The sequence below is a fragment of the Bemisia tabaci genome, chromosome 2, assembly GCF_918797505.1.
Source record: "Bemisia tabaci chromosome 2, PGI_BMITA_v3".
In the NCBI taxonomy this organism is placed as follows: Eukaryota; Metazoa; Arthropoda; class Insecta; order Hemiptera; family Aleyrodidae; genus Bemisia; species Bemisia tabaci.
In genome coordinates this window covers 27,894,414-27,918,050 of record NC_092794.1, presented here as the reverse complement: position 1 = coordinate 27,918,050, position 23,637 = coordinate 27,894,414, and the positions used below count along the sequence as shown (strand labels likewise).

The 23,637-nt window shown below is 37.5% G+C and overlaps 2 protein-coding genes across 5 annotated transcripts in view; one reads left to right on the top strand and one right to left on the bottom strand.

Annotated features, from left to right (window-relative positions):
* Positions 1-8,339, top strand: part of LOC109032483 (uncharacterized) — a 102,250-nt gene extending 93,911 nt beyond the window's left edge. For all 3 annotated transcript variants that reach the window (XM_072297068.1, XM_072297067.1, XM_019044640.2), the window contains one exon: positions 3,527-8,339. In XM_072297068.1, coding sequence (XP_072153169.1) covers positions 3,527-4,633 — 1,107 coding nt within the window. In that variant the 3' untranslated portion in view covers positions 4,634-8,339. The remainder of the gene's footprint in view (positions 1-3,526) is intronic.
* A 647-nt stretch (positions 8,340-8,986) lies between these two features.
* On the bottom strand, positions 8,987-23,518 carry STUB1 (STIP1 homology and U-box containing protein 1). 2 transcript variants are annotated; one of them, XM_019044644.2, is made up of 6 exons: positions 23,194-23,518; positions 21,397-21,595; positions 20,516-20,643; positions 19,711-20,010; positions 17,420-17,568; positions 8,987-16,606 (listed from the first exon to the last, which is right to left on the bottom strand). In XM_019044644.2, the coding sequence occupies exons 1-5, from the start codon at positions 23,311-23,313 to the stop codon at positions 17,443-17,445; spliced, it is 873 nt and encodes a 290-aa protein (XP_018900189.1). In that variant the 5' UTR covers positions 23,314-23,518; the 3' UTR covers positions 8,987-16,606; positions 17,420-17,442. The 2 variants fall into 2 exon arrangements, with proteins under 2 accessions (XP_018900189.1, XP_018900188.1); XM_019044643.2 differs by having other exon boundaries at positions 8,987-15,714.
* Between the last annotated feature and the right edge of the window lie 119 nt (positions 23,519-23,637).

Here is a 23,637-nt window from a genome sequence, read left to right as displayed (position 1 = left end):
TCCGTTATTTAATGCCTGTAATAATAGAGTATTTTAAAATACAGATTTCTCGTTAACTTTTCCCGCAATAGCTTAGTTTTTTACTATCCGCGATTTTGGAGTATCCACGATTTTGAAATATCCGCAATTTTTGACTATCCGCGATTTCGGATTATCCGCGATTTCGGATTATCCGCGATTTTGGATTATCCGCGATTTTGAATTTTCCGTGATTTTGGATTATCCGCGATTTTGGTTCAGCCGCGGTAAATCCGGTCCGAATCACCGCGAATAGTCGAGAATCTACCATGTGTTACTATTCAAATAGGCGTTCCTCGAAACTGCACCATATCAAAACTCCAAACTTTAGGTCGCCGCAAGGCCGATTTGGTTTAAATTAAACATCATTGGGCATTTTTGCCCTATGGATGATTCTACATCAGTCCTCTATGCTCTGGTTATATTGACTTATTTCATAGTTTTTGTGACTATGGGGCCGCTCAAGTGTTCCATGAGGCATTTTGGCCGACGCAATACTTGAATGATTCCTTCACTCATGAACAGTCACATTTACGTTTAGAATGAATTGGACGTACTACTGTCAAACGGAACTATGTGCATTAAGACATGAGCTCTGAGACCCATGAGAATATATGTATAACAGGGCTCACGTCATAATACACATAGTTCCGTTTGGTAGAAATACGTCCAATTTGCCTATAATTAAGCCTAATTATTCAAACAATTGAACCTTAGTGTTAAGTTTTCAGTCTCAGTTTTCGATTCAATAATGAATTTTGCATGGACAGCAAGCATCGTGGTGTCCTTCAGGTGATTTTCATTCAATCAGAATTCAATTGAGCTTAAAATTATTAATTTTACGCAAAACCGCAACACTGCGCTACCGTGCTGGAGCGCGCCACCTGTGGCTTGATTAGCCTCTCCCACTGTGCTGGCCAGCTTGCTCTATAAGCTCGGCTGGTTGCAGCGATAAAAATTGAAGGAGCCTTTGCTGAGAGCATTTTGAGCCTATCGTGGGTTTAGTTATCTTGTGTCCCAGTTAAACTTTGTTTCAGGTAGGTTCACCTTCTTCATATGCTTGCGCATGTGCAGACCTGTTATGGAATTTCCGTCAGCAAATGAAAAAGGTTACCTACCTTATCATAAAGGGGTCTATCTATACCCATGCAATTGGCGTGGCATTTATTTCAGCAAGGGAGAAAACACTGTTACCCCTATCCTCTATGCAAAGACAAATATTTTCCGAGTGCTAATAATTTGAAAAAAGCACAGAAGGAAAAGTTGAATACAGTTAAAAAAAAAAAAAAAATCAATCATTTTGCTTTAATTAGTCTGCAAAATTACCATATGAAAAATGAACTATGGAGCTCACTTTTTACCCGAAAGTGTAAAGTTTATTGTTGTCAGAAGGTGGACGGCACTCAAAAGTAAGCGCAAACTCCAAAAGTGAGAAATGCATAGTCCAAGAGAGCTTTAGCACGATTTTTCCGTCGAAAAATGCATTTTGGGTAGGTTCACTCCATTTTCCCTCCGTATGTATAGTTTTGTCTAACAAAGTCATTTATTGGCCCACGGATCACTCGACGGTCTACGAAGAACACGGCTTAAAGCCTCAGACGCGTACCGGCACGGCAACTCAGAAAAGCTCAACACGGATCATATTATTGAGACGACGCGAGGGCGCGGCACGCGGAGGTATAGTAGTATTCGCAAAAACCATGTCTGTTTGTGACGGCCGCTGCCGCTGCTGCTTCTAAGATGCCGTATCTTGAAACTAACAGTTGCGTTCGAAGGAATTATTTGAGTCGTCTCGGTCTACCGTTGATCCGATTTAGGTATCTCCGTTCAATTTTATTATACGAGACACAAACAGTGCTGCGCTCGCCATCTCAACTTAAAAGATGTCCATTTATCCTTCTTTCTTCCGTGTTTACTCGCAGAACAGCCTCAGTGCTGGCTAAAATCAAAAACTGTGCTCCTACGTTGCAACGTTTCAAACCTCCGATTATCTTTAATTTTTCCTTAGAAAACTAGCGAGGCCTACAAAAGTAAACTATACAAGGCCCTCCATTTAGAAGAACTAAACGAAAAAATTATGAAAGAGCAAAGATAAATGTGGTTTAATAAGTTTAACTTCCACTGCCGCGCCGCGTCGCGCTGATCGCAGTGCGTTTGGCGCAATGCGCGAAGTATTCCTCCAGTCTTGTAGGCGCTATGCGTTTCCCGCCGCGCCGCGCGCCGACACCGACCGCTGCTGAACGCATCGTGTTTGACGCAATGCGTGAAGTATTCCTCCAGTCTTGTAGGCGCCATGCGTTTCACGCCGCGCCGCGCGCCGACCGCTGCTGACCGCACTGTGTTTGACGCTATGCGTGAAGTATTCATGGAGTCATGTACGCGCTAATATGTGCACATGCCGGAGAGTGAACCCGCAATGCTCCTTTCTATGCTGCCAGTGATGTGTCGCTCAGATTCGAGAGAAAAATTTAAAATGCACGATCACGTCTCGACTCCGTTATTCCTCAATTTTTTCTTAATTTCAATTTGAGGTTTGGTTCATGCTGATTTCGCCAATGACATTTCATCTTGTACCTACTTTCTAGATTGAATGTTCCTTTTTCCATGAGGTCAAAAAGATCTTTTTGGCGTACCTACATATTTTCGGGTTCATGAACCCGAAAACCCGAAAATGATGCATCATTTTCTGACTTTTTGTTTTTAAAAGCAGAAATACAGGTTGCAAGCTCTGGCTCGATTCTTCTGGAAAGAATGATGCATGAAAGCGTCTGGTACCTAGCTTTGATTGTATATATTTTTTTTTCATTTCACAAGTCTCCCGGTTACTTAAAAGTGTTCAATTTTGCAATTTTTGCTCCCTGCGATTGCTTAATAAACTTCGAGCCTGAAAATAGCGTAAAATTGTGCGGATTTGCCAGAGATTTCTGGACCGCCTTTCACGTCGGGGGGGGGGGGGGGGCGCAAAATATCACCTCACGCCCCTTCAGCTGGCTAAGGGTCTACGCCCTGAGATGTGAGCCAGTCCGACCCTGCGTGTAATTTCAAAACTTCAATCCAAGTAGCACAATGCAACGAAAATATTGAAATTAAAATGCAATTTGATTTCAATACCTACAATCGTAATTTTTCTACCATTAAATTGCAGTATTTTTACATCGTTTATTTCGATCTATGCCGACTTTAAACAATCAAAAAAATGAGCTCCAGAAAGATAGGCAATATGCAATGCGATGAAAAATTGTAACTTATTTCAATTTTATTGCAATAAGTCTCAAGTTTCAATAAATGGGGCCCCTTCTAATAGGAGCTAGGCAACATACACAACACTCAGTTGAATTGCAATATTTGTACTATGTAATTGCTACTTATTGCAATCCGTGCTACTTGGGAAACACGTTAAATTAGCAAAATCTGCACTTATATATGCGCCTTGTCCTCCAAGCCCCTTAAATGAAATCGGGATTTTTTGCCAGTTGAAGGACTGACTTAGATCATTCTCTGTTGACAGATCCAGGACTCATCGTACGGGGGCAGCAGCTCGGACGAAGATGAACTCCCGGGTCATGGGCCGGGGGCGGCTGGTCAGCAGAGCTCCGCGGCCAACATGCTCCTCTACGTGGGCCTCTTCACGGTGGCCATCGGCCTGGTCATCGGCTTCGTCGGCACCGGCGAGAAGGGCTTCAAGACGCTCGAACTCCGACTCATCGGGCCCACGCTCATCTGCAGCGGGCTCTTCTGCTGCCTCATCCGCATCCTCCTCTGCCTCTGCCCGTCGCGCTGCTTCCGCTCCTGCCTCAGAGGCCCCAAGAAGCTCAAGCTCGGCCGCGGGCCCCGCGGGCCGGGCGGCCTGGAGATGGGCCCCGGGCACACCCTCAACCGCCACGCCTTCCCGGCCGACAAGCAGACCGACTACTACAAGTACCTCCCCTTCGCCGTCCTCGACAAGCACCCCGAGCAGTTCATCCTCCTCCGCGACACCTCGCACGAGAAACGGAGCCTCATCAAGCCTCAGGGCAAGCGGGCCTCCGACCAGTCGCTCTGCGTCCCCCACATCAACATCCTCAACGCCTCCTCCTCGGACAGCGTCCACGACAAGGGCGGGAGGTTCGAGGACGACCCGCACAGCCTGAACTCGAGCTACGAGAACCTCATCATCAAATCCTGTAGCTCCAACTTGGAGACGGCTCAGAACGTCTCGACGCTGTTGCTCGTGCAAGAGGACAAGCGGGAGCTGGCGCGGCTCAAGTCGACGCTCACGTTCCCGGACGAGGACGACCAAGAGCTCTCCAACGCTGAGCTGAGCTCGGACAACCTCTACTACGGGCACAACCTGAGCAGCTCCTGCGAGGACTGCAACCACCTCCTCCCGGACGCGGATCCCGATCCCGACGAGCCACTCCGATCCCCGCCGCCTGCCAAGCCTCAAGAGCCTTCCTCCTCCCGACCTCCCGAGGTGGACCCTCTCTCCGAGCCGTCCTCCTCCGAGTCCTCCTCTCTCGCGTCCTCCGTCAAAATAAACTCTAGTCAAAAAACTGTGTGTTTTAATTTTAGTGATAAAACGACCAATGAACTAGTTTTAAGTCCGGACTCGTTGCAGAGCAAGCCTTCCACGTAACGATGGCCCCAGCGACGAGTCTCCGAAAAAAAAAAACTGCCTAGAATATTGAGCATGGATGAAACACGCTCAGTGTAAAGCGTCTCCGCCAGGCATGGAAGACCTGGTAGTGACATTTTTTGCAGTGTTATCGTCAAACTTAACGTTGCATCGACGTTTTTGTAACGTTAATTTCGACAGTCGCCGAGAAGATGTATCGCAACAGATACTAGCGGAGATCGTGGTGCACTGCTTAGGTACTATCAATGCACCTCGACGCAAAACAAGATGTTCCTGCATCGAAAGTTCGTGTGGATGCTGGACGCATAAAAAATTTCCAAGATCAACTCGTGCTTATCTAGGTAACGCATATCGGTATTTATGGTTTTCATATGAAGATTAGTAAATTCAAAATTTCCGCCCGTTGGAGAAGATAAAAAGAAAGAATATCGACGTGAAGTTTCGTTTCACCGTGAGAGCTTCACAACATTTTGCAGAATTTTCAGAATCTAATCTACCTGTGTACTTATTCAACCCGCAACCAATGACTGAGACTTATTCGATAAGGGACTTGGAAGTTCGACTTATGATCATTCTTCTCTCCGGGAAATTCAAAATCAAGTTTTCATGATTTCTGAGCACTTTGTAGCCTGCTCCAGCTAAGTCTACTTAAAAAGTCGAAAGAATTGTATAAAACATTTATAAGTGTAAAGTTTTATCAAATGTTTCATCTTCGGCAATTAGCTTGACCTTTTTCCTTTGTTATAAGTTCTATAAGTAGTAGGTATGGAACGCTTGCGAACTTGTGAAAAACGATTCAGCACCCAGAGAAAAAGCATTGTTTATCGTGCAGCTGTAAAGCGCGAAGTCCAGATTTGACTCAAGTGGATTTTGGTTTTTTTAGCGGGCGGGAAGTTTGAATTATTGAACGTGAGAAATCAGCCGTATTCTACGTAAAATTTGAATGAAAATATATTTGGAAATGCGACTCTGCGATGTTTGGTTTCTGAATTTGTCAAATGATCTATTGCGGCTGATTGGCCGTAAACATCGTCGCTTTCATAGGTCGGGCACTGTCCCGAGAGGTGAAGAGTTCCATTGTGGCTTTTTGATTTTTCAGAAACCCACATTCTCATGTCCAGTTAAAGAATTTGAAAAAAAAGCCGAATAAAATTCATACATACTTACTTCCATCCTGTTTTAACAAAATTTTACAGCTCAATTTTTCTTGAAAATTCTGGGAACTTATTGATGACTGCTTTTTCCTTCATAATGCGAATCCGTTTTAGGTACCTTCTTAAGCGTCTTAAAAGTCTCGGGAGGGTGGTGTCGACTACCCCTCCCCTCCTCGTACCCCTTTTCGTCAACTTCACCTATTACACGGCAATAACCACCCAACTCCTCGGACCCTTTACAAAACATGAAAAAGTAATAATGATGAATTTTATTCTGCAAGCTCTCATCAAGGGAGGTCCTGAATTCCTAAAATTGCAAGTTAAAAAAATGATACTCATGAGATTCTTCTAGGAAGAAATATATAGAAAGAATATTTTAAGATGTATTAAAAAAAAAATAAAAAAAATATATTCTAAGGAAATGATATACCTACTTGTAAACTGAGACGGACGAACCTCTTTGATAGAATTCAGGAAACAATTTAAAATCCATCTGCATTAACTGATTTCTCAAAAATAGCTTTTGAAGAGTAAGTGGGTAATATTAAACCCTGCACGGTGATAGGTACAAGATAATTACCAGACAATGCATTTTCATTTTTTCTACTTACAAACATATTCTAGATACAGCACAATAATGTGCAAACTCTCTTTTACATCCTTTATGTTTGCTTTTGTTTTTTAAATGTTTAAAAAGGATTCGTAGGTACCTACTTAATGGGAAAAGAACAAAAAATCCCAAGGGACAGAATTTCCAGAAGAAAAGTGTATTTGCAGCGGCTTCTGCAAACTTAAGTATTGAGTGTCAGGAGAGAATCTAGTACTTAAATCGTTTCATTTCTGTATGCACATGATTATATACACACTTATCTTGCTACCGGGAAAAGGGTATGTTGACTAATTGGTACGAGATAGGCAGTTGCAATTAGACTTTGAAGAATGAGGTGATAATGCAAAGTTAAAAAATGTTTAATTTATTTTGTAATATTGTATTTAATTATAGTCTCTTTGGGAAATTGACTTTTTTAATACCTTACTTGTATACAAAGTGTTTAAGTACCATAAAAAAATGTATTCAAATTGCTTAGTCCGTAGATATGTAATTTTTTGTTGATCGTCACCTAACAAGAAGCTATTAGAATATAATTTAATTTAAAACATTCTTCCCTCCTTTTTTTTTGTTTTGTTTTGTTTTTGTAATATTGCTTGTTCAGGAGACAGAATTTAATTCGTTCCTACGAGGGGTGTGAAATTTTGGCCATTGCTTAAGTTAATTTTTCTACAAGTAAACTTTAATTTTCTCTTGGGCTGCGGTATGAAGCTGTCATTTTCAACTTACCCTATCAGTTTTCTGCTTTTTAGATCTATGAATCCATGATAAAATTGGAAAAATAAGTACCTATCTCCATGGTGATGTTTTTAATTTTTTAGTTTTTAAATTTTCTATTCAAATTGTACTTCTCTTAATTAAAATCAACTCAATTTATGAGAAAATTTTTGCACATACTTATGCTGGGTAAAGAAAGAAAAGAAATGAAGGAAGCAAGAAGAAAAAGTTAGTGGACAAGACTCAATAGTTCGTCCACTTGAAACTGAAATTGGACAACAATATACTGAAGAAGTGCAATATCAAGCCGCAAGTTTTCCTGGGTTCACCACTAAAATATTTTTTACTATCTTGCACACGTTTAGAAACTGTTGATACACAGAAGTTTACAGTATACTCGAAATTATGGAATTTTGTCAAAGTACCTACTTGGCATCACAAATTAATGTTCCGATAAAATGATAGATTGCGAATTCAAAATCATTGGTACTTCAAGCGCTTCACATTTTCAAATGATAAACGCAAATTTACCGAGGAAAAACTACATATTTTTTTAAGTGTCCGACTGCAGAGAAATTTTATATTGTACTTTCCTTACCTGAGTCCTTCCTCAAATCTGACGAAGATTGATAAGTTTGCTTTCATACAAATAAAATCAATAACTCAAGTTTTTAAAATAAAGTTTCACCAATTTACTCATACAATTACAGCTCCTGAGTGGATCAAAAATTACTTTGAAAATTTGCGACAATTAAAAAGATTACTCGTGAAAAGGATAACAAAAGAGGAATGAAAAGTGAAGGAAGTTGAAATATGTGACATCTACAAGGTAGTTTTAATTTTAAAAAAAGTTTTAATTTGAGGAAGAGCTAAGTTTTAATGAATTTTCTATACAGTCGATACTTTCGACACATTACCCTTAAGCTTTGAGGAGAAATGTACAATAAATATTATATTTGCCTTTGATGTGCGATATTTTGTGGTTGGCAAAAATTTGTCTTGTTACCGTTCCATCTTTTTTAACGCTTATTTTTTTATAAAGCTTTATTTGTACTCTCTGTGCATTCTAAGAGGTACACTGTGTAAATTGAGGCTAGAATATAATCACAGGACTAAATATGATGAAAAAATCAATTTTATATGCTTCCAATTTTCATTTTAAATGCTGAGAATGTAGGATGTCAGAGCAAAAAATAAAAAAAAATAAATGAGGGATTGAAAGACAGTTTTGTTTCTTCTTTTTCTATTTGATACCTACATGCTACTATCCACGGGAAAAGAGGGCTTTGGCCCACAAAAATTCAAAGTTTAGTTATTGATATTGGCTGGTATGATTGAAAAAGAGGTGTTTGGTACTTATAATTGGGCAAAAAAAAATAACTGAAGAAAATCTAACCAAACCATAACTGTGGGATTTTGAAGATTGCTGTCCAAAGAGAGTTTTGAAAAATTCTGCCTAAAATTCTAACCTGCATCTTAAGGACACGAAATCAGTGGCTTCATGATGCAACGTAAAACATGTACTTTTTTTATAGGACACTAGAAGGACTGTTCCATTAAAATCTCAAGGCCCCTTTTTTGCTTCAAATTTGACAAAAATTACTCTACTGAAAATTTTTTCTCTGAGGTCTAAAGGTCTTTTTTACCACGGATAGTTGCATATGATTATTTCCGTAATTAAACTCGAGGTTTCCATACTTTTCTATAATGATAAAACATCACTTCAGCTCCTGATTTTGAAGGAAATGACTTCTTGCTACGAACTGTATGATCATGAACACTGAGTTAAAATTTTGAGGCATGATTTGCATGGAAGATATAAAGTAATAAAAAAATGAATCATTCTGTTGACAAATAAAAAAACACAAGAGCTTTGAGTAAAAAAATAATTTTAAAAATGTATTGATGCGAGGAAATTAACCATAAATAACACTTGTTGGAGGAAAAAGAAGAGAGAAACAGAACACTGATAAGGTCAAAATACAACTGAATGGTTGTTATCCACATGATTGAAAACTCATCTCTGCATTTCAAAATTGTTGGTGAAATAAGTTTAACAGACTAACAGGTTCAAAAACTATGGGTTTGATGACCTATGAGCAAAGAGATAAATGCTCTAGAAAATTTATATGATTTTCATTTCATAGAGAATGATTGATAGTTTTTAAGTTCATTTTGTGATGCTGCCTATTGACAAAAAAAAAAACGCCAGAAGTAATTTCAAGACTTGTAAGTGCACTTTTATCCCTTTACTGATAGCAACTGGATAAAGTAGATACTTGAACCAATAAAATAAACTTATAGATTTTGATGGGCTCAGAAATTAAGAAAAGGAACATGAAACCTACATCACATTTAGACAATTTTCCCTGGAAAGCAAATTTCAATTGCCTGTTGTACACGATTTTGTCTCTTAATCCGGTTGGTCACCAATTTTAGGTTTTAGCGATCAACAGGAAATGGTCAACTGTTTATTAAATCGTAACCCATCGGTTGGTACCTACAAGAAATTTCTGAACTCAGTAATTCACCTTTTCTTTGGGAGCAGGGGATACCTTTTTTTTTTTAAATATATAATTCTCTAATAAAAGCATCAATGAATTCCAGCAAAGATAGTGCTGGACTGTATGCAGATTATGTGACACAAAATCTGTCTTTAAAAGTTAAATTAAATTAGCATTAAATGACAGTTGCGCGGCAACAAGGAGACAAGGATCTTATCATGGCTCTTGATTAACGGGACATATTTCTCTCAAACAGAACTAGGTGCATTAAGACATGAGACCTATTAGAATATATGCATAACAGGGTTCACGTCATGATGCACATAATTCTGTTTGGCAGAAATACGTCCAACTCACTCCTTATCGCAAGAAGGGCTGAGAGTTGAGGCAAAAATGTTAATATGTTATAGATTTCTGACAATGGTTTTACCTTCATGTATTCTTTTCATGATGACAAAGCACCTCCCAGTTATAGACTGCTCCACACTTGGCATGGCAATGTAACTACTTATGCACAGTTACACACTGTATTGTATGACTACTAATGGTACAGTAACCAAGAATAATTGAAATGCTGGAGCGGAAAAGAATAATGTTAACCAAAAGTTTGACAGAGAACATTTTAAACTCATAGGAGAGTGAAAAGAGAGAAGTTGAAAATAAAAAAAACTTTGATTGACTGAAAAGCTTCCAGTTGATGGACGCGTACAATTTGTTAACAAAAGATGGTGGAGGGGGGAAAAAAGAACAATCCAGGACTGACAAAGACTGGCTGGGACTGAAAGGTTAATAGGTGGGGTTTAAAATTATTTTGAAGGCGTCATCATTCGACTCCTGGGATGATGATGGCTTTGAAAAAGACAAGAAAAAATTAAACACCTACAGTGGTTATGTACAAGGAAGAAGAGATGCTATGATACACGAATATGCAGGTATGTACAGGGAAATCTCTCTGAATACATTAACAAGTTTCGACCCTAAAAAAATTATAAAAAATAATTTAAATGGAATTCTCATCGACTTCTTTTTATATGTACGACAGAGGCCCTTTAGCTTCAAAAGCTAAATTATATGCATTGTTTTTCCCTATGAAAAGGATTAATTATAGACGGTTAATATGATCCCTGAGGAGAGATATAGTAAGTTTGGGAGAGTGAAGTAAATATTTCCACTAGAATGCTCCTGATTGATTTGTATTGACCTAAATGTTACCAAAATACTGCAGGTACCTTGGCATTCTTGTTGGAAGGAAAGAACCTCCACGATGAGTATTGACATTGACCCTCATCAAAGTCAATGTTCCTTAGATTATAATCAAAAGAAAGTAAAGCATTTTCAAGGAGGAGACTGCCTTGTTGAGTATTATCTGTACCAGCTGCATTAAAGCAAAAAATGAGGACATGATTTTCTTCCACTGGGCAGGAGAGGAGGGCTGAATGAGATCCCACCTCAACATTTTCATTACCCGGACAAAAGGGCATTACTACATTTCAATGTTCGCAATATTTCTACTTGTGAGTTATATTTGAACTAGAATACTGTTGGGCATTTTTAACTGATAATTTCACTGATTTCTTCCTTTTGTTTAGGAAGAGTCAGCTAACTTTTGGATGATGCATGGAGTGACACTCAGTGAAAATTATATTGTATCAGTCAATTTTGCAACTTTGGTAAGGAGTTCAGTTCCGTTGTCTGGTAGAACACAGCATATTTGCTACATAAATCTTTTTTATTTAATCTATAGAACCTTATTTCGATAAGATTATCTTACTGAAAGAAACACTGGAACTGCCACTAAACAAAGCAGATAAAAAGGCTACGCTGATGTCTCGTGATCAACTGTTGGCTAGAAAATAGCTATTGGCAGGAAAAGAAAAAACAAGATTCCGATCTTCAAAACTACATTTGAAAGATACAAGGATTGATTTACTCAGACCGGAATTGTTTCACGAAAAAAAGAGATCTGAATTCGAAATTCTCTTCAATACTTAATGGCAGATCCAGTTTCCACATCATTGTTATAGAGCGAAACTGAGTTTTTTCGGGAAAGGTTTTTACTTAATTTACATTCAAAACAGATCTTAAATTAATTTGTTGGAAACTTTTTTATTCTCTTCTAATGTATTGAGCTCAGTCTTAAAAAGGTGCACCAAAGGTGATGAGACACATTTTTCATCAAAAAATCCATAGCCTGGGAGAAAGAGATACACCTGACCAGACAGACGTTCTTCAAAAATGGGTACTAGTTTCCGCTTTCAATCTCTCCCATTTCAATCGACCTACCCCTAGCCTAGAGAAACAGTTTACGTAGGTTTACTTTTACTTTTCTGCAGGATGAATTACTTAAAGTGAAACATTAATCATCCAAGAACCTCTTACACCTTTTTGTCAAGCCTCTCATGCCTTTTTGGGCAAAATTTGTGAACAAAATTTTCAATTAAAATTTGTACACCTTCAGAACATTAAAAAAGAGGAAAAAGAGCATGAGGACTGAATAATGAAGAACATTTGAAGTTGACAAGAAAAAATACAGGAAAAATTAGGTCACTTAATTAATGATTGAGCATTCACTGACTAAAATGCTTGTTCGTGCGCTTTGCAGTTTTAAAAATCCTCCAAACCAGAGGAAATACAAATAGAATTTTTTTTTCTCTTCTTCGACATAGATATCTAAAAAGCTACAATGTCCGTATGTTTCATCAAAGATTAACAAGTTAAAATTAAGATTCGCACGCATTTATTAGATCAAATTTGATCTTCCTGAATTAGCTAATAGAATAGAATAGAATAGAATAGAATAGAATAGAATGAATCCCAGTGATTCCTATGCTATTACACCAAATATTCAATCACGTTTACTTCATAAATACATGTATGAGGGTCATCCAGACTGTAAGTTTACTCATTCAATATCTAAACTAACAAAATAGATATTAAAAAAAAAAAATCTGTAGAATCATTAAAAATCCACTACTTTAAACTTTCTTATGCTCCATGAAAATTGAAAGTTTGTCCAATAGAACGCTAAAAAAGGTTTTTTCTGAACCCACTTCCTCTTCATGTAGATTCATTACACGGAGTAGCATTAACAAATGAGTTTCTGCATTTAATTCTTGTCAAGGTAAGTGACTTATCGATGGATGAATTTCAAGTAAAACAAAAGAAAGAACATTTATCAGCTGAAAAATTGCAGGGCTGACCGTGTTCACTATGAAATAAGTTACATGCAGACAACAATAAGTGAATTTTTCGCATTTTGACGCCTTAAAGAAGACCAATTTGAATGTGAAATCATCAGTCAACTCAAAGAAAAATTTTCTGGATCTGAATCAAGAAGTGAAAAACTTCAAATTCTAACTATTCTTCCGAAATCTTGGACAGTTAGTAAAATTGAAAAAACGTTCAACACCACCAACTACACTGCTCGTTTAGCGAAGAAGCTTCAGGCAGAAAAGGGTATTTTAGCAACTCCAAACGTAAAGATTGGCAGGATTCTATCGGCAGAAATAGAGGAACAAATAAAAAAAATTTTGAATCAGATGAAATAAGCCGTGTTATGCCCGGAAAGAAAGATTTTAAATCCCTTATAATAGATGGGAAAAGGGTGCATGTACAAAAGAGACTAATATTGTGTAATTTAAAAGAAGCTTATGCACAGTTTAAAGGCGAAAATCCAGGCATCAAAGTTGGATTTTCAAAGTTCTCCTCACTCCGGCCGAAGAATTGTGTGCTTCCAGGTTCGAGTGGCTCCCATGCAGTTTGCGTCTGCGCCCAACATCAAAATATGAAATTAATGATGTATGGTGGGAAACTAGCTGAATTGACAAAGAATTTTGAAGTTCCTTTAACGTCTTATAAACATTGTCTTGCTAAAATAGCTTGCAATCCTCCCAGAATTCAGTGCTTCTTTAAAGAATGTGAGCAATGCCCCGGTGTAGAGGGGCTAAAGAAAAGTTTAGAGAGAGCCTTTGAAGAAAATGAGATTGATGAGATATCCTACCAGCAATGGGTGACAACTGACAGGGCAAAGTTGGAGGAAGTTACTCAAAATTCTGCAGATTTTTTAGAAGCATTTGCTGACAATTTGAGGAACCTACTTACGCATTCATTCATAGCCTTTCAACAGGCCGCCTTTTTCAAGGAAAAAAAGAAACGCTTGAAAACGGAGAGTACGCAGTGGTATTAGATTTTGCTGAAAATTATAGTTTTATTCTTCAAGATGAAATACAAGGCTTCCATTGGAATAATGATCAGGCGACCATACATCCGTTCGTAGCATACTATCGTCACGAAGAAACGCTGCAGCACATCAGCTACATAATAATTTCTGACTGTCTACGCCATGACGCAGTCTCCAAGCATCTATTTCTGGTAAAATTAATATCATTTTTAAAGGCTCAATTTCCTAATAATGTCAAAAAGATATACTATTTTTCTGATGGTGCTGCAAGTCAGTACAAAAACCGTAAAAATTACAGCAGCCTTTGTTCCCACTCGGAAGAATTTAATGTGGAGGCAGAATGGCATCATTTTGCCACCTCTCATGGCAAAAACGCATGTGACGGTGTAGACGGCACTGTTAAAAGACTCGCTGCTCGTGCAAGCCTGCAACGTCCATATAATGAGCAAATAATGACGCCCAGACAATTGTACGACTGGGTTTCTACTAACATTCATGCCGTGAACTTTCAGTATGTTCTAAATTCAGAGTATGAAATGCATTGCGAACTCCTTCATGAAAAATTCAATTCTTGTCAAACAATTGCGGGCACACAAAAATTACATGCTTTCATTCCTATCAGCAACACAACTCTGCAGACAAAATTGTTTTCTCGCGCTGAGGAGGCAAGAACAGTTTCAATAACCGGAGAAAATTCTGAAGAGCTAACCCTGGGGATTGACGAAATAAGGGGGTTTGTGGTCTGCATGTATGGATCTGAATGGTGGCTAGCCTGCGTTTTGCAAACCTTCCCTGTCAACGATGAAGTTAAACTAACATTCCTCCATCCATCCGGACCAAATGTTTCCTTCTATTATCCATCAAAACCTGACATTTTGGAAGTGCCAATCTCAGACGTTCTAATGACAGTCGATCCAACAACACAGACTGGACGAGTTTATTCTCTATCAAAACAAGAATCTGACAATGCCTCCCTCAAACTGAAGAGAAAACTCAATCTTTAACAGTCTATCTGAGAGGTTTGCATTAAAGCTAACAACATTAAAGCTGATTGCATTTTTTCTTCTCTACGATAGGATCCTTTCTAGGCAGGTGGAGGGAAGGGGATGTAGATCCCCCTCCCTCCCCATGAATAATAAGACAACAAACCCTCATAATTGTGCATAGTCGTGAAAGAACCTCTCCTCAATTTAAGTGCAAGCTAAACTAGAAATATAGGGTCAAACCATCAAAAATCCGTGGAATTACCCATTTGCATGCACCGAAAATGAGCTAAAATTGTATTTAAAAATGAGAAAAAAATAGTTTCCATCAAGTCTCCAACTTGAAAATTTCACAGAACCTTCCTGAGGGTCTGCTGTACAAAATATGAAAATTTGACAAAAATCGAAGGGGGGGGGGTGTTTTTTGCTACAGCCCCCCAAAGGTTTAAATTGGGGGGAACAGGCACCCCTTTTTTCAAAAATGACATAATTCATTCATTTTTCAATAGAGCAGATAAACAGCTTCAAAACAAGCTCAAGCTGAGCCCTGTAGCTTAATTAGAACCCGAGTTATGATTTTTTGAAATTCAAGGGGTTCACAGCCCCGGGGGTTTTTTTGCCATCTTTGAGCCCCCGTAACTTCGGTTCTATTGGTCGTAGAGAGCTGAAATTTTAGGATTTTCATACCATCATACGGATCATTATGCTCACCAAGTTTCATCAAAATCGAAGATGGTCATGAAAATTCACTGGTTGAGTTGACATGGAATGACCCTTTTACAGATTTCCGCTATCTATCTCAATACAGGAGATATTGAAAAGGTAAACTCACTTTCTGGATGACCCCTGCAGAGGAGAAAGAGAAAGCCTGTCTACAAGTCTTTAAATCGAAGTTTGCTTTCAGCGTTTCAAGGCAAATCATCAATGTATGGGCTGAAAATAGGATAACTACATGAATCACATCATGTTAAGCGTATGGAATCTACTTACAAATAAACATTAAACTTCCCGTTGATGATTTTCTCTATGAACAGAATTTATACTTCTCAATTGAACATGTTACTTCTTAGTTGATGTGCACGTCTATTTCACAAGTTAGGGAAAAGCAAGGAAGACAGCTATTCAATACTCTATCAATTTTTGCTACAAGAAAAATTTACAGTTCTTCTGAAAAGTATGCGCTTCATAGACTTAAAAGATATTCAGTACATTAAATATGTATTATACTTTTTTTTTCATATTTCTAGAATTTGTGAGAGTGGCTCTGACATTAATTGATAAAAATATACCTTCAACTGAGACGCTGGGTGCAAGAGAGGCATTTTTTGGCTGTAGTATTTTAGAATCTCTGGTAATTCTTCATTCAAAGCAAGTATATGTATGCATTATATTGACATTTCATCACTGTAAGCTCTCATCACAGTTCATTCCAGTGTTCTGCTGGACCCATTTTTACAATTTTTGTGGTTATTGACAGGCAGAAGTCTCTAGGTGAGCTAGTTCTATTCAGATTTTAGAAATATGACCCAGGTTTTTGTATATTGTGTGATAGAGTTGTGAGTTCTCCAATTTCGATCATTTAAATTTTCATTTTTTATCACGGTTTGTTCTAAAGATTACCAAACCGATTTTCATGGTTTATGCAGCTATCAATAGGAGACAGTCCTTAGATGAGCCCGTTTAATTTAGATTAACTCATGGGGGCAAGCAAAACACGACTTAAAAAGCGCAAAATGCCAAGCGCATTGTTTTAAGAGTTGGTTTGCGTAGCAGTCAGGGGGCATATCTCCTGGTTATTGAATAGTGTTCAAGATTCTACAATGCTCTGAAAAAAAAAAAAAAAAAAAAAAAAAAAAAAAAAAAAAAAAATTCAGGAAAAACTTAATTAGATTCCTAAAGCATTTAAATTAGCAATAAAGATTCTGCAACCAAGAAAAGCCTTTCTTTCACCCAGTACCTAAACTATAGGTTCACACAGTATCATGAGACTTTATATGCCCAATTAGAAACCTGGATTCCATTCAAATAATGTACAAAAACAAGAGATGGAGCCCAACCTTAAATAACTCCAGCTGCTTTAAAATGGAGTAATCAGGCAAAAAATGAAAATAAAATTTATTTTGGAAAAAGAAGAGAGAAAAGATTTAGTTCCAGTGATTGATCATTAAAATAAAATTTGATAAGAGAATTTTTTATGAGAAGCATCATTTTGAGATAAAATGAAAGTTCTTCCTCATCCCTGTGTAATTCTTGGTGACTTTCAGCATGGAGCCAGCTGTCTGTACATCTTTCGCATCAATATGTCGGTCAAATATTGAGTTTCAGACAATATTGTTTTCTTCAAGACACGAAATAATATTAATTTCGAGCCTCAATAATAACAAAAAAAAAATAAATAAATAAATACATTTGCGACTTTGCATTTAACAAAAAAAATATACATACTTACAAAAAACTCCAAGAAAAAATATCAGACCTCAAACCTTGGAGACCCGGGCAGAATTTACCAGCTGTGGTCATTTAAGATACTCCATCAGCAAATGGACTACCTTCACGAGTTTTCACGATTTACAGTCTTTTCCACTTTTGAATGTGAAAAATAGTTGCAGCATAAAATTGAATTGTTTACAATGATTACCTTGATGCATTATAGAGATGGTTTTAGTAATCCAGAGCCCACTCGTTTTCTTGAATAAAAGTATCTACAACATCTTTCATTGCAAAATTAGGAATTAGTTGATCTTGCGTTAGTTTAATTCTTGTTACTGGATCAAAATGTCCTACTCTCTGAAAAAAACAATATCAAACACAAACTTTATGATCAAAGATAAAACAATATCTAATTTGACAAACAGTATAGTTTCTTATAGTTTATCCATCATTTGCAATTTTTTACTTAGGAAAAGCTTTGACCATAGAAAAAGAAGAAAGGTGAGTTCATTACATAGCATGAAGGTAGGAGGTGAAATAAACCCAATTACTACCAATCAACAACTTGAATTTCAAACTTGATGCAATTTTCAACCTTAAAAAACATGATGTAGTTCAAACCAAGGTGATTTACTACTTTTTCCAAATGGGGCCACCTCTTTGCTTATTTCACCTTCTGGCAACAATATATTAGACTACTCTGTGGCAGTGTAAAAGAATTTGAGCTTGAAGTCTTTTACTGCTGCAATCGTGAGAAAAATAATCAATAGTCGCTGCTCACTCAAAGGTTAATACAATCCTTCATAAGTAAGTACCTCACACTTTCATATGACCCTTTCCACATTTATCGTCCTTTTAAAGGATTAACACAAGATTTGGATTAGTAGTTGGTGCTCTACGTTCTGATTTCGCAAAATATTGTAAAGTGATAAAGAACGCTCTTCTTAAGTACAATACTAATTTTTTGGTCAAAGCCATCATCAATATGATATATACAAATGGTTCATGTTAAAATACATATACTCCTTGAAGAAAATGAGCAGAAGGATTTGCAGAAAGACTAGATCAGAGGAGGAAAAAAAAGTACTGGATTAGATTTAGACTAGAGAAGCCTATCAAGAGATGAGTTGAAAAACCCTTCACTGGCTCAGGTTTTTAATGAATTGTTGGATGGTTTTCTCATGTTTCTCATCTTAGCTTGATGGTGCTACCTATCTCTTCCAATTATGCATACATTTAATCTCAAACCTGCATAATGTGAATGGACTCAGTTAGTATAAATACATAAAAGTATTGAACAAGTTCATGAGCCACAACTCAAGAGCCACACCATTAAGGAGAAAGTCATGTTCAAGAATAGTCTTTGATATGATTAATGATCTTAATGTTTTGTTAGACTGTACGGTTGTAATACTATTGGACTGATGGGCCACTAGGACGAGGTGCTAATTTAAGCATTCTGATACATATTCTTTGACAAAAATCACATGGAACACCATTCGCACAACGCAAATTACTGAAATCAATTCCTACTAAAATAACGTTTCCAGTTTGCATTGGTTTCAGGAAATTTGACCCCCCACCCCCTCGAAAAAAAAAAGAAACAGTCTTCCTGAACAAGACCGCACCTCACAACAGTTTTGATAGGCTTCATAATAAAGATATGTTCCTTTCTCGTTTTGTATTGCTCAAAATGTTAACAAAGTGCAACAACTGAGCCTAAGCATTCAGATTGAAGAAGTCACATTTTCATACAGCTGAGACTGTTACAGGAACATTTAGTGCACAATTTGACTCCATATGTTTTTTTTTTTTTTTTCATCATGAGAGAGAGGTTTGAATTTATGCATTGAAAAATGTGAAATGTCGTAGTTAGGAGATAATTTCAGTGACTTTCATTCACATTCAGTCGAATTAGGAAATATGTATCAGAATGCTTACATTTGCATCTTGTCTAGTGGTCAATTGATCACAATCTTGACTACACAGGTATTTACAACAGCTTTTCTTCGGACCAGGTTGATCACATCAATTGGATGAGACTGTCTCTAATCTTTCTAGGACCATGCACAATCTAGATGTTGTCAAAGATCCTAATTTGTGCAGTATCAAATAGATAGTAAAATGCGAAAGTAACAGAAGAATATTTTTCTGATTTTATGTCTCAACCATTGCACTAGACAAAGTGACCGGTGAACTTGTACGGTTGACTGAAGAATTATGTAAACTGTAGTTTGAGGATTTGTCACGGTGTTGTAGAACAGCTAATTAAGAAGGCAGATCTTAATGAAAAGTATATGTAATAAGTTACTGCAATATAGTTTTCATGATCTGTTATCAGGGATAATTCTGTCTAGTCTGTCCTACATTACATGCATTACCATCGCAAACTCAATAATACAATATTCAATATGGTGCTGCTGAGCCAAAGTCTCTTGGATTATAAAAACTAATGACGGTTTGGATTGAGATTACTTGTTTCCTTGAAAGTTCATTTACCTGTAAGTGTTCTTCAATTTCCTTTCTTTCATATGTGATACCACTTGGAGTTATAACAGGCTCCCGCAAAATTTCAAAACTAATTTTACCACAAAGATAATCTGGAACATCTCGCTTCCTCCTCCTTTCATCATTTTTGGCAAATAAATTATTTAGTTCTGTAGAGTAGGAGACACCTTTATTTTCATATTCCTTTATTTTCGCTATTGACAGCTCATCCATACCTCCAGTTCCACTTTCCATTTTAACTTTTGCTACTTTCTTTTCTGTGTCTTCGACAATTAATCTATTTAAATAGGTCTGGAAAAGAAACAAAGGAGAAAAAACGATTATTCATTATTATAAGATAAAAGGGTGAAGTCAATGAAGTTTGCAATGACAACATATTCACGTTAATGCAAGGGGAAAAATTTATAAAAGGAGCAACTTTGGTTTTGTTGTGTTTAAAAATGATACTTGAGTTTCCAACAGTGAACATTCTGTAGAATCCCACAGAATAAGTTGGACTGCATTTTACAATAAGGTACTACTATTTCTGGTTCATCTACTGAGGCACCTATCAGACCTACCTGCATAGGAAAACTGATGGCACATTCTTACGCTATTCCTAAAAAAATGAGCCCATTCTTTATTTCAAAATTAAGTCCAGTTGTGAGTGATCCAGTTCATTAACAAAGGGTTTCAATTGCGTGTGTAACTAGATTTGTATTAGCATAAGTGCATGGGCTACTTAAATACTTAGTGTAAAAAAATGAATAAATAAAATAAAAAAAAGGTTACATAAATAATGAAAAATTTAGATTACCAATAATTCTATTTCTTGTGCGATCCGTCTTTCTTCTGCAGTGTTCCACCTTTTCTTGCGGGCAGCTCTTAGTAAACTAGCGATATCATCACCGAAATTGAGTTTTTGTTCTTTTGCTAAATCTAAAGCTGCAAAATCAAGCATTAAACAGTTTTATTCAATATCAACAAAGAAGACAAACAACAAACATCATGGAGTAAAATCTTAAACCTCATAAAATTATTTCTTCAGTTTTAAATGACAGTAGAATCCAAATAATTTGAGATAAGAACTCAACTACATTTTCCTTACAATTTTTTCTTTCTTCAAAATTTAGGCAGAGTGAATGGAAGAGAGCTAAAGGGAAATAATATAGCTCAAATTAAGCACATGATATATTTAATTAAATTTTGCAAACCTACAAGCAGAGCATTGTGTATTTATTTTACTTTGTACACCTATAGAGGAAAATTCTAACACATGCAGCGGCATATTGGCTATTACTTTTTTTCATTGTTTCTAATTTAATCAATCCAACTGCAAAATGTTTGATTGAAGGAAATAAATCATGAGGAGAGCTCTGCTATCAGAAATAAAAACACCAAAACTCCATTTTAGGTATATTTTCTTCTGACAAAATGTTTTATTGCAAGACAACCAACAAACATTCCTCCTGAATAAAAGAAAACACATGGGGCTGAATTTTGTCGGTCCTTTCAGCGTACTTAAATATACTTAGAACGGGTCTTGACAGCACTTAAGTCCGGCTTAGCACTTCTGATTGGCCGGTGGTGCGGTTTGAACTCATCAATGGATGTTGCACTGTGTGAAAAAGCCGACAAAATTCGGCCCCTGGCAAACTAGATAACAAGAAATTATTTTGGGACAGAAGGAAGGATTACCTCGTTGTAGGTGTTTGACAGCTTCATCATAGGACTCAGATTCAAAAAGCGCTTGACCCATGAAAAAGTGACCTTTAACTAGATGAGGATCCATGTCTAAAGCTCTTCTGCAGTCATTGCAGGTCAAATCGTAGCGTTTCAGTTTTAGATAACATAGAGCACGGTTTGTGAAGTAAGTAGGAATAGATGGGTTTTTGATCTGAAACACAAAAACAAGTCAGGATCATTAAGGCTACAAAGCGAGTAGTGCTCAACTATGGCTAGAATATTCCCTGTAAGTAATAATCATAATTTTACTGGGAATTTTCGGTGCATTAGGACTTCTACACCCCTGCATTAATACAAGGAAACAGCAGGTGCTTATCTGAGACAGATTTTTTTCGTCACAGGTCATTAGGTTTTGAAAATTCACAGAAAGTATGTTTTTTTCCCCGCACATAGCTTGTTATTTAATATATCATTTATAAAATGAGGGGGTACTCTGCGTCTACAGCAAGAGTACATTCAGGATGAAAAATGTCAAGATTTTAAACAATTCAAAACCGCAATAGCTTCAGCATTGTAACAGATATTAAGTCCTAAAATTGATTTCATTAGTCTCTCCAATCATTTCTAGCACTGTAGCATGCAATTTTGCAATCGTTTACTTCCTGAATGAGGAGAGAAGCACCATAGCCTAATGATACAACCAAGACTGCTTATAAGGCTTGAGTTTAAGGTTGAAGAGGTAAGATAACTAGGTGGGTATAACAGGGTGCAGAAAATCCAGTACCACAAGACCGGCCGGGTCCCGTGAAATGGAGAAACCCACGTGAGGGTGAGAAAAATTGGGGAACCATGTAAGGAGGGGGAGTTTTTTTTTTTTTTCTTTTGGAAGGTGGGGAACAAAACATTCAAGCTTGCTTTTTCGAGGGAACTGTCGACCGAGTTACTTTATGTGTCAGGCAAAATTCGGCAAAAACTTGAAATAAGGGAACCTAAATTTATTTTGGGGAAGCTCTTGGAAGGTTCTGCACCCCTGGGGCCTAGGGTATAAACGCACCTTCACAGGCAATGCTGAAATCTTTTGTGTACATAGTACAATGTGCCACTGACAACTAGCATGCATGCTCATCACCCATTTAGCCAGGTAATGTCCCTGGCTCTTCAAATTCTCTGGTACTACAGGTAATCCTGGTAGCCTGCCTGTAGTCACACCAAGTGAGCCATACTTGCGTGTGGTCTAGATTGAATCATACGTCTGCGAGAGGCACAGCTGCTACTGTCATCAAAATGAGAACTTATAATTTCTTCATGCCGTCAGTTTTCAAAATCACTTCCTAAATTTAATGGATATCAGCCGTTCTGACCGACCCATTCACTTCTCCCGTATACCGATGTGGCATATCGTGGTCATTCAACAAAATTAGCACAACCAACCTTGCTCCATGGCAGTTTTGAGACCTACAGCCTTATACAAACACTGCTGGTTTGGGCACTTTGGCACAAATGCATCTGGTTGTGCCAGAGGAGGAGCTGAACGCCCCATGCGTGAACGATCTAAGTCCGACACATCTTTCATTCACAGGGCGAACAATGAGAGTATTAGAACTACGCTTGGATAATTTTTTGGTTCTGATGTGTGAATGAAACTGAACTGAGCAGACAATTTTAATGGTGAGATAAGTTCATCAGGAGATCAGTCAGTCTAATTCAGAATGACAACAGGACAAAGGAGAGAAACCCTCTAACCTTCACTCTCTTGAGTGACTGGAATCGGCGATGTCATGATTCCTAAATGCATTTTACAATACTTACGATTGCTTTAGAATAACAACTGACGGCCTCGTCATATTTCCGTGAGGAAAATAGTTTGTTTCCTTGTTCTTTGAGATCTCGGTCCGAGGGATTTGCTGTTGAATAGGTGTACTTGCTCATGGTTGACAAGGATAATGAAATGACCAGGAAATGAAAAAGCCGATATGTTCACTGGAGAAACTGCATGTGCGGTCACCATGAACCGAAGTTAAAATCACAAGATAAAAATACGACGGTTACTTTAGAATTAAATAAAATAAATGCGACATTTTCCGCTGACACAGTAAATAATTGCACCAATTTTAGTTCTATTCTGTTTAGTTCCCCTTCCCCTCACATCGCCTCGCCACAGATGTGTTGCAAAGATTATGTTTTTGATTCATGACGACGAAGGAGAGTGTCTGTACCTTTTCTGATAATCTTTGTCAGTTTGTAAATAAAAGC

Excerpts from the sequence above, each read along its gene's own strand:
- STUB1 (XM_019044644.2), bottom strand. The coding sequence starts at position 23,313 with ATGAGCAAGTACACCTATTCAACAGCAAATCCCTCGGACCGAGATCTC. Across the intron at positions 21,596-23,193 it reads GTTGTTATTCTAAAGCAATC|ATCAAAAACCCATCTATTCC; the intron begins GTAAGTATTGTA and ends TTTGTGTTTCAG. Across the intron at positions 20,644-21,396 it reads TGTCAAACACCTACAACGAG|CTTTAGATTTAGCAAAAGAA; the intron begins GTAATCCTTCCT and ends TTGATTTTGCAG.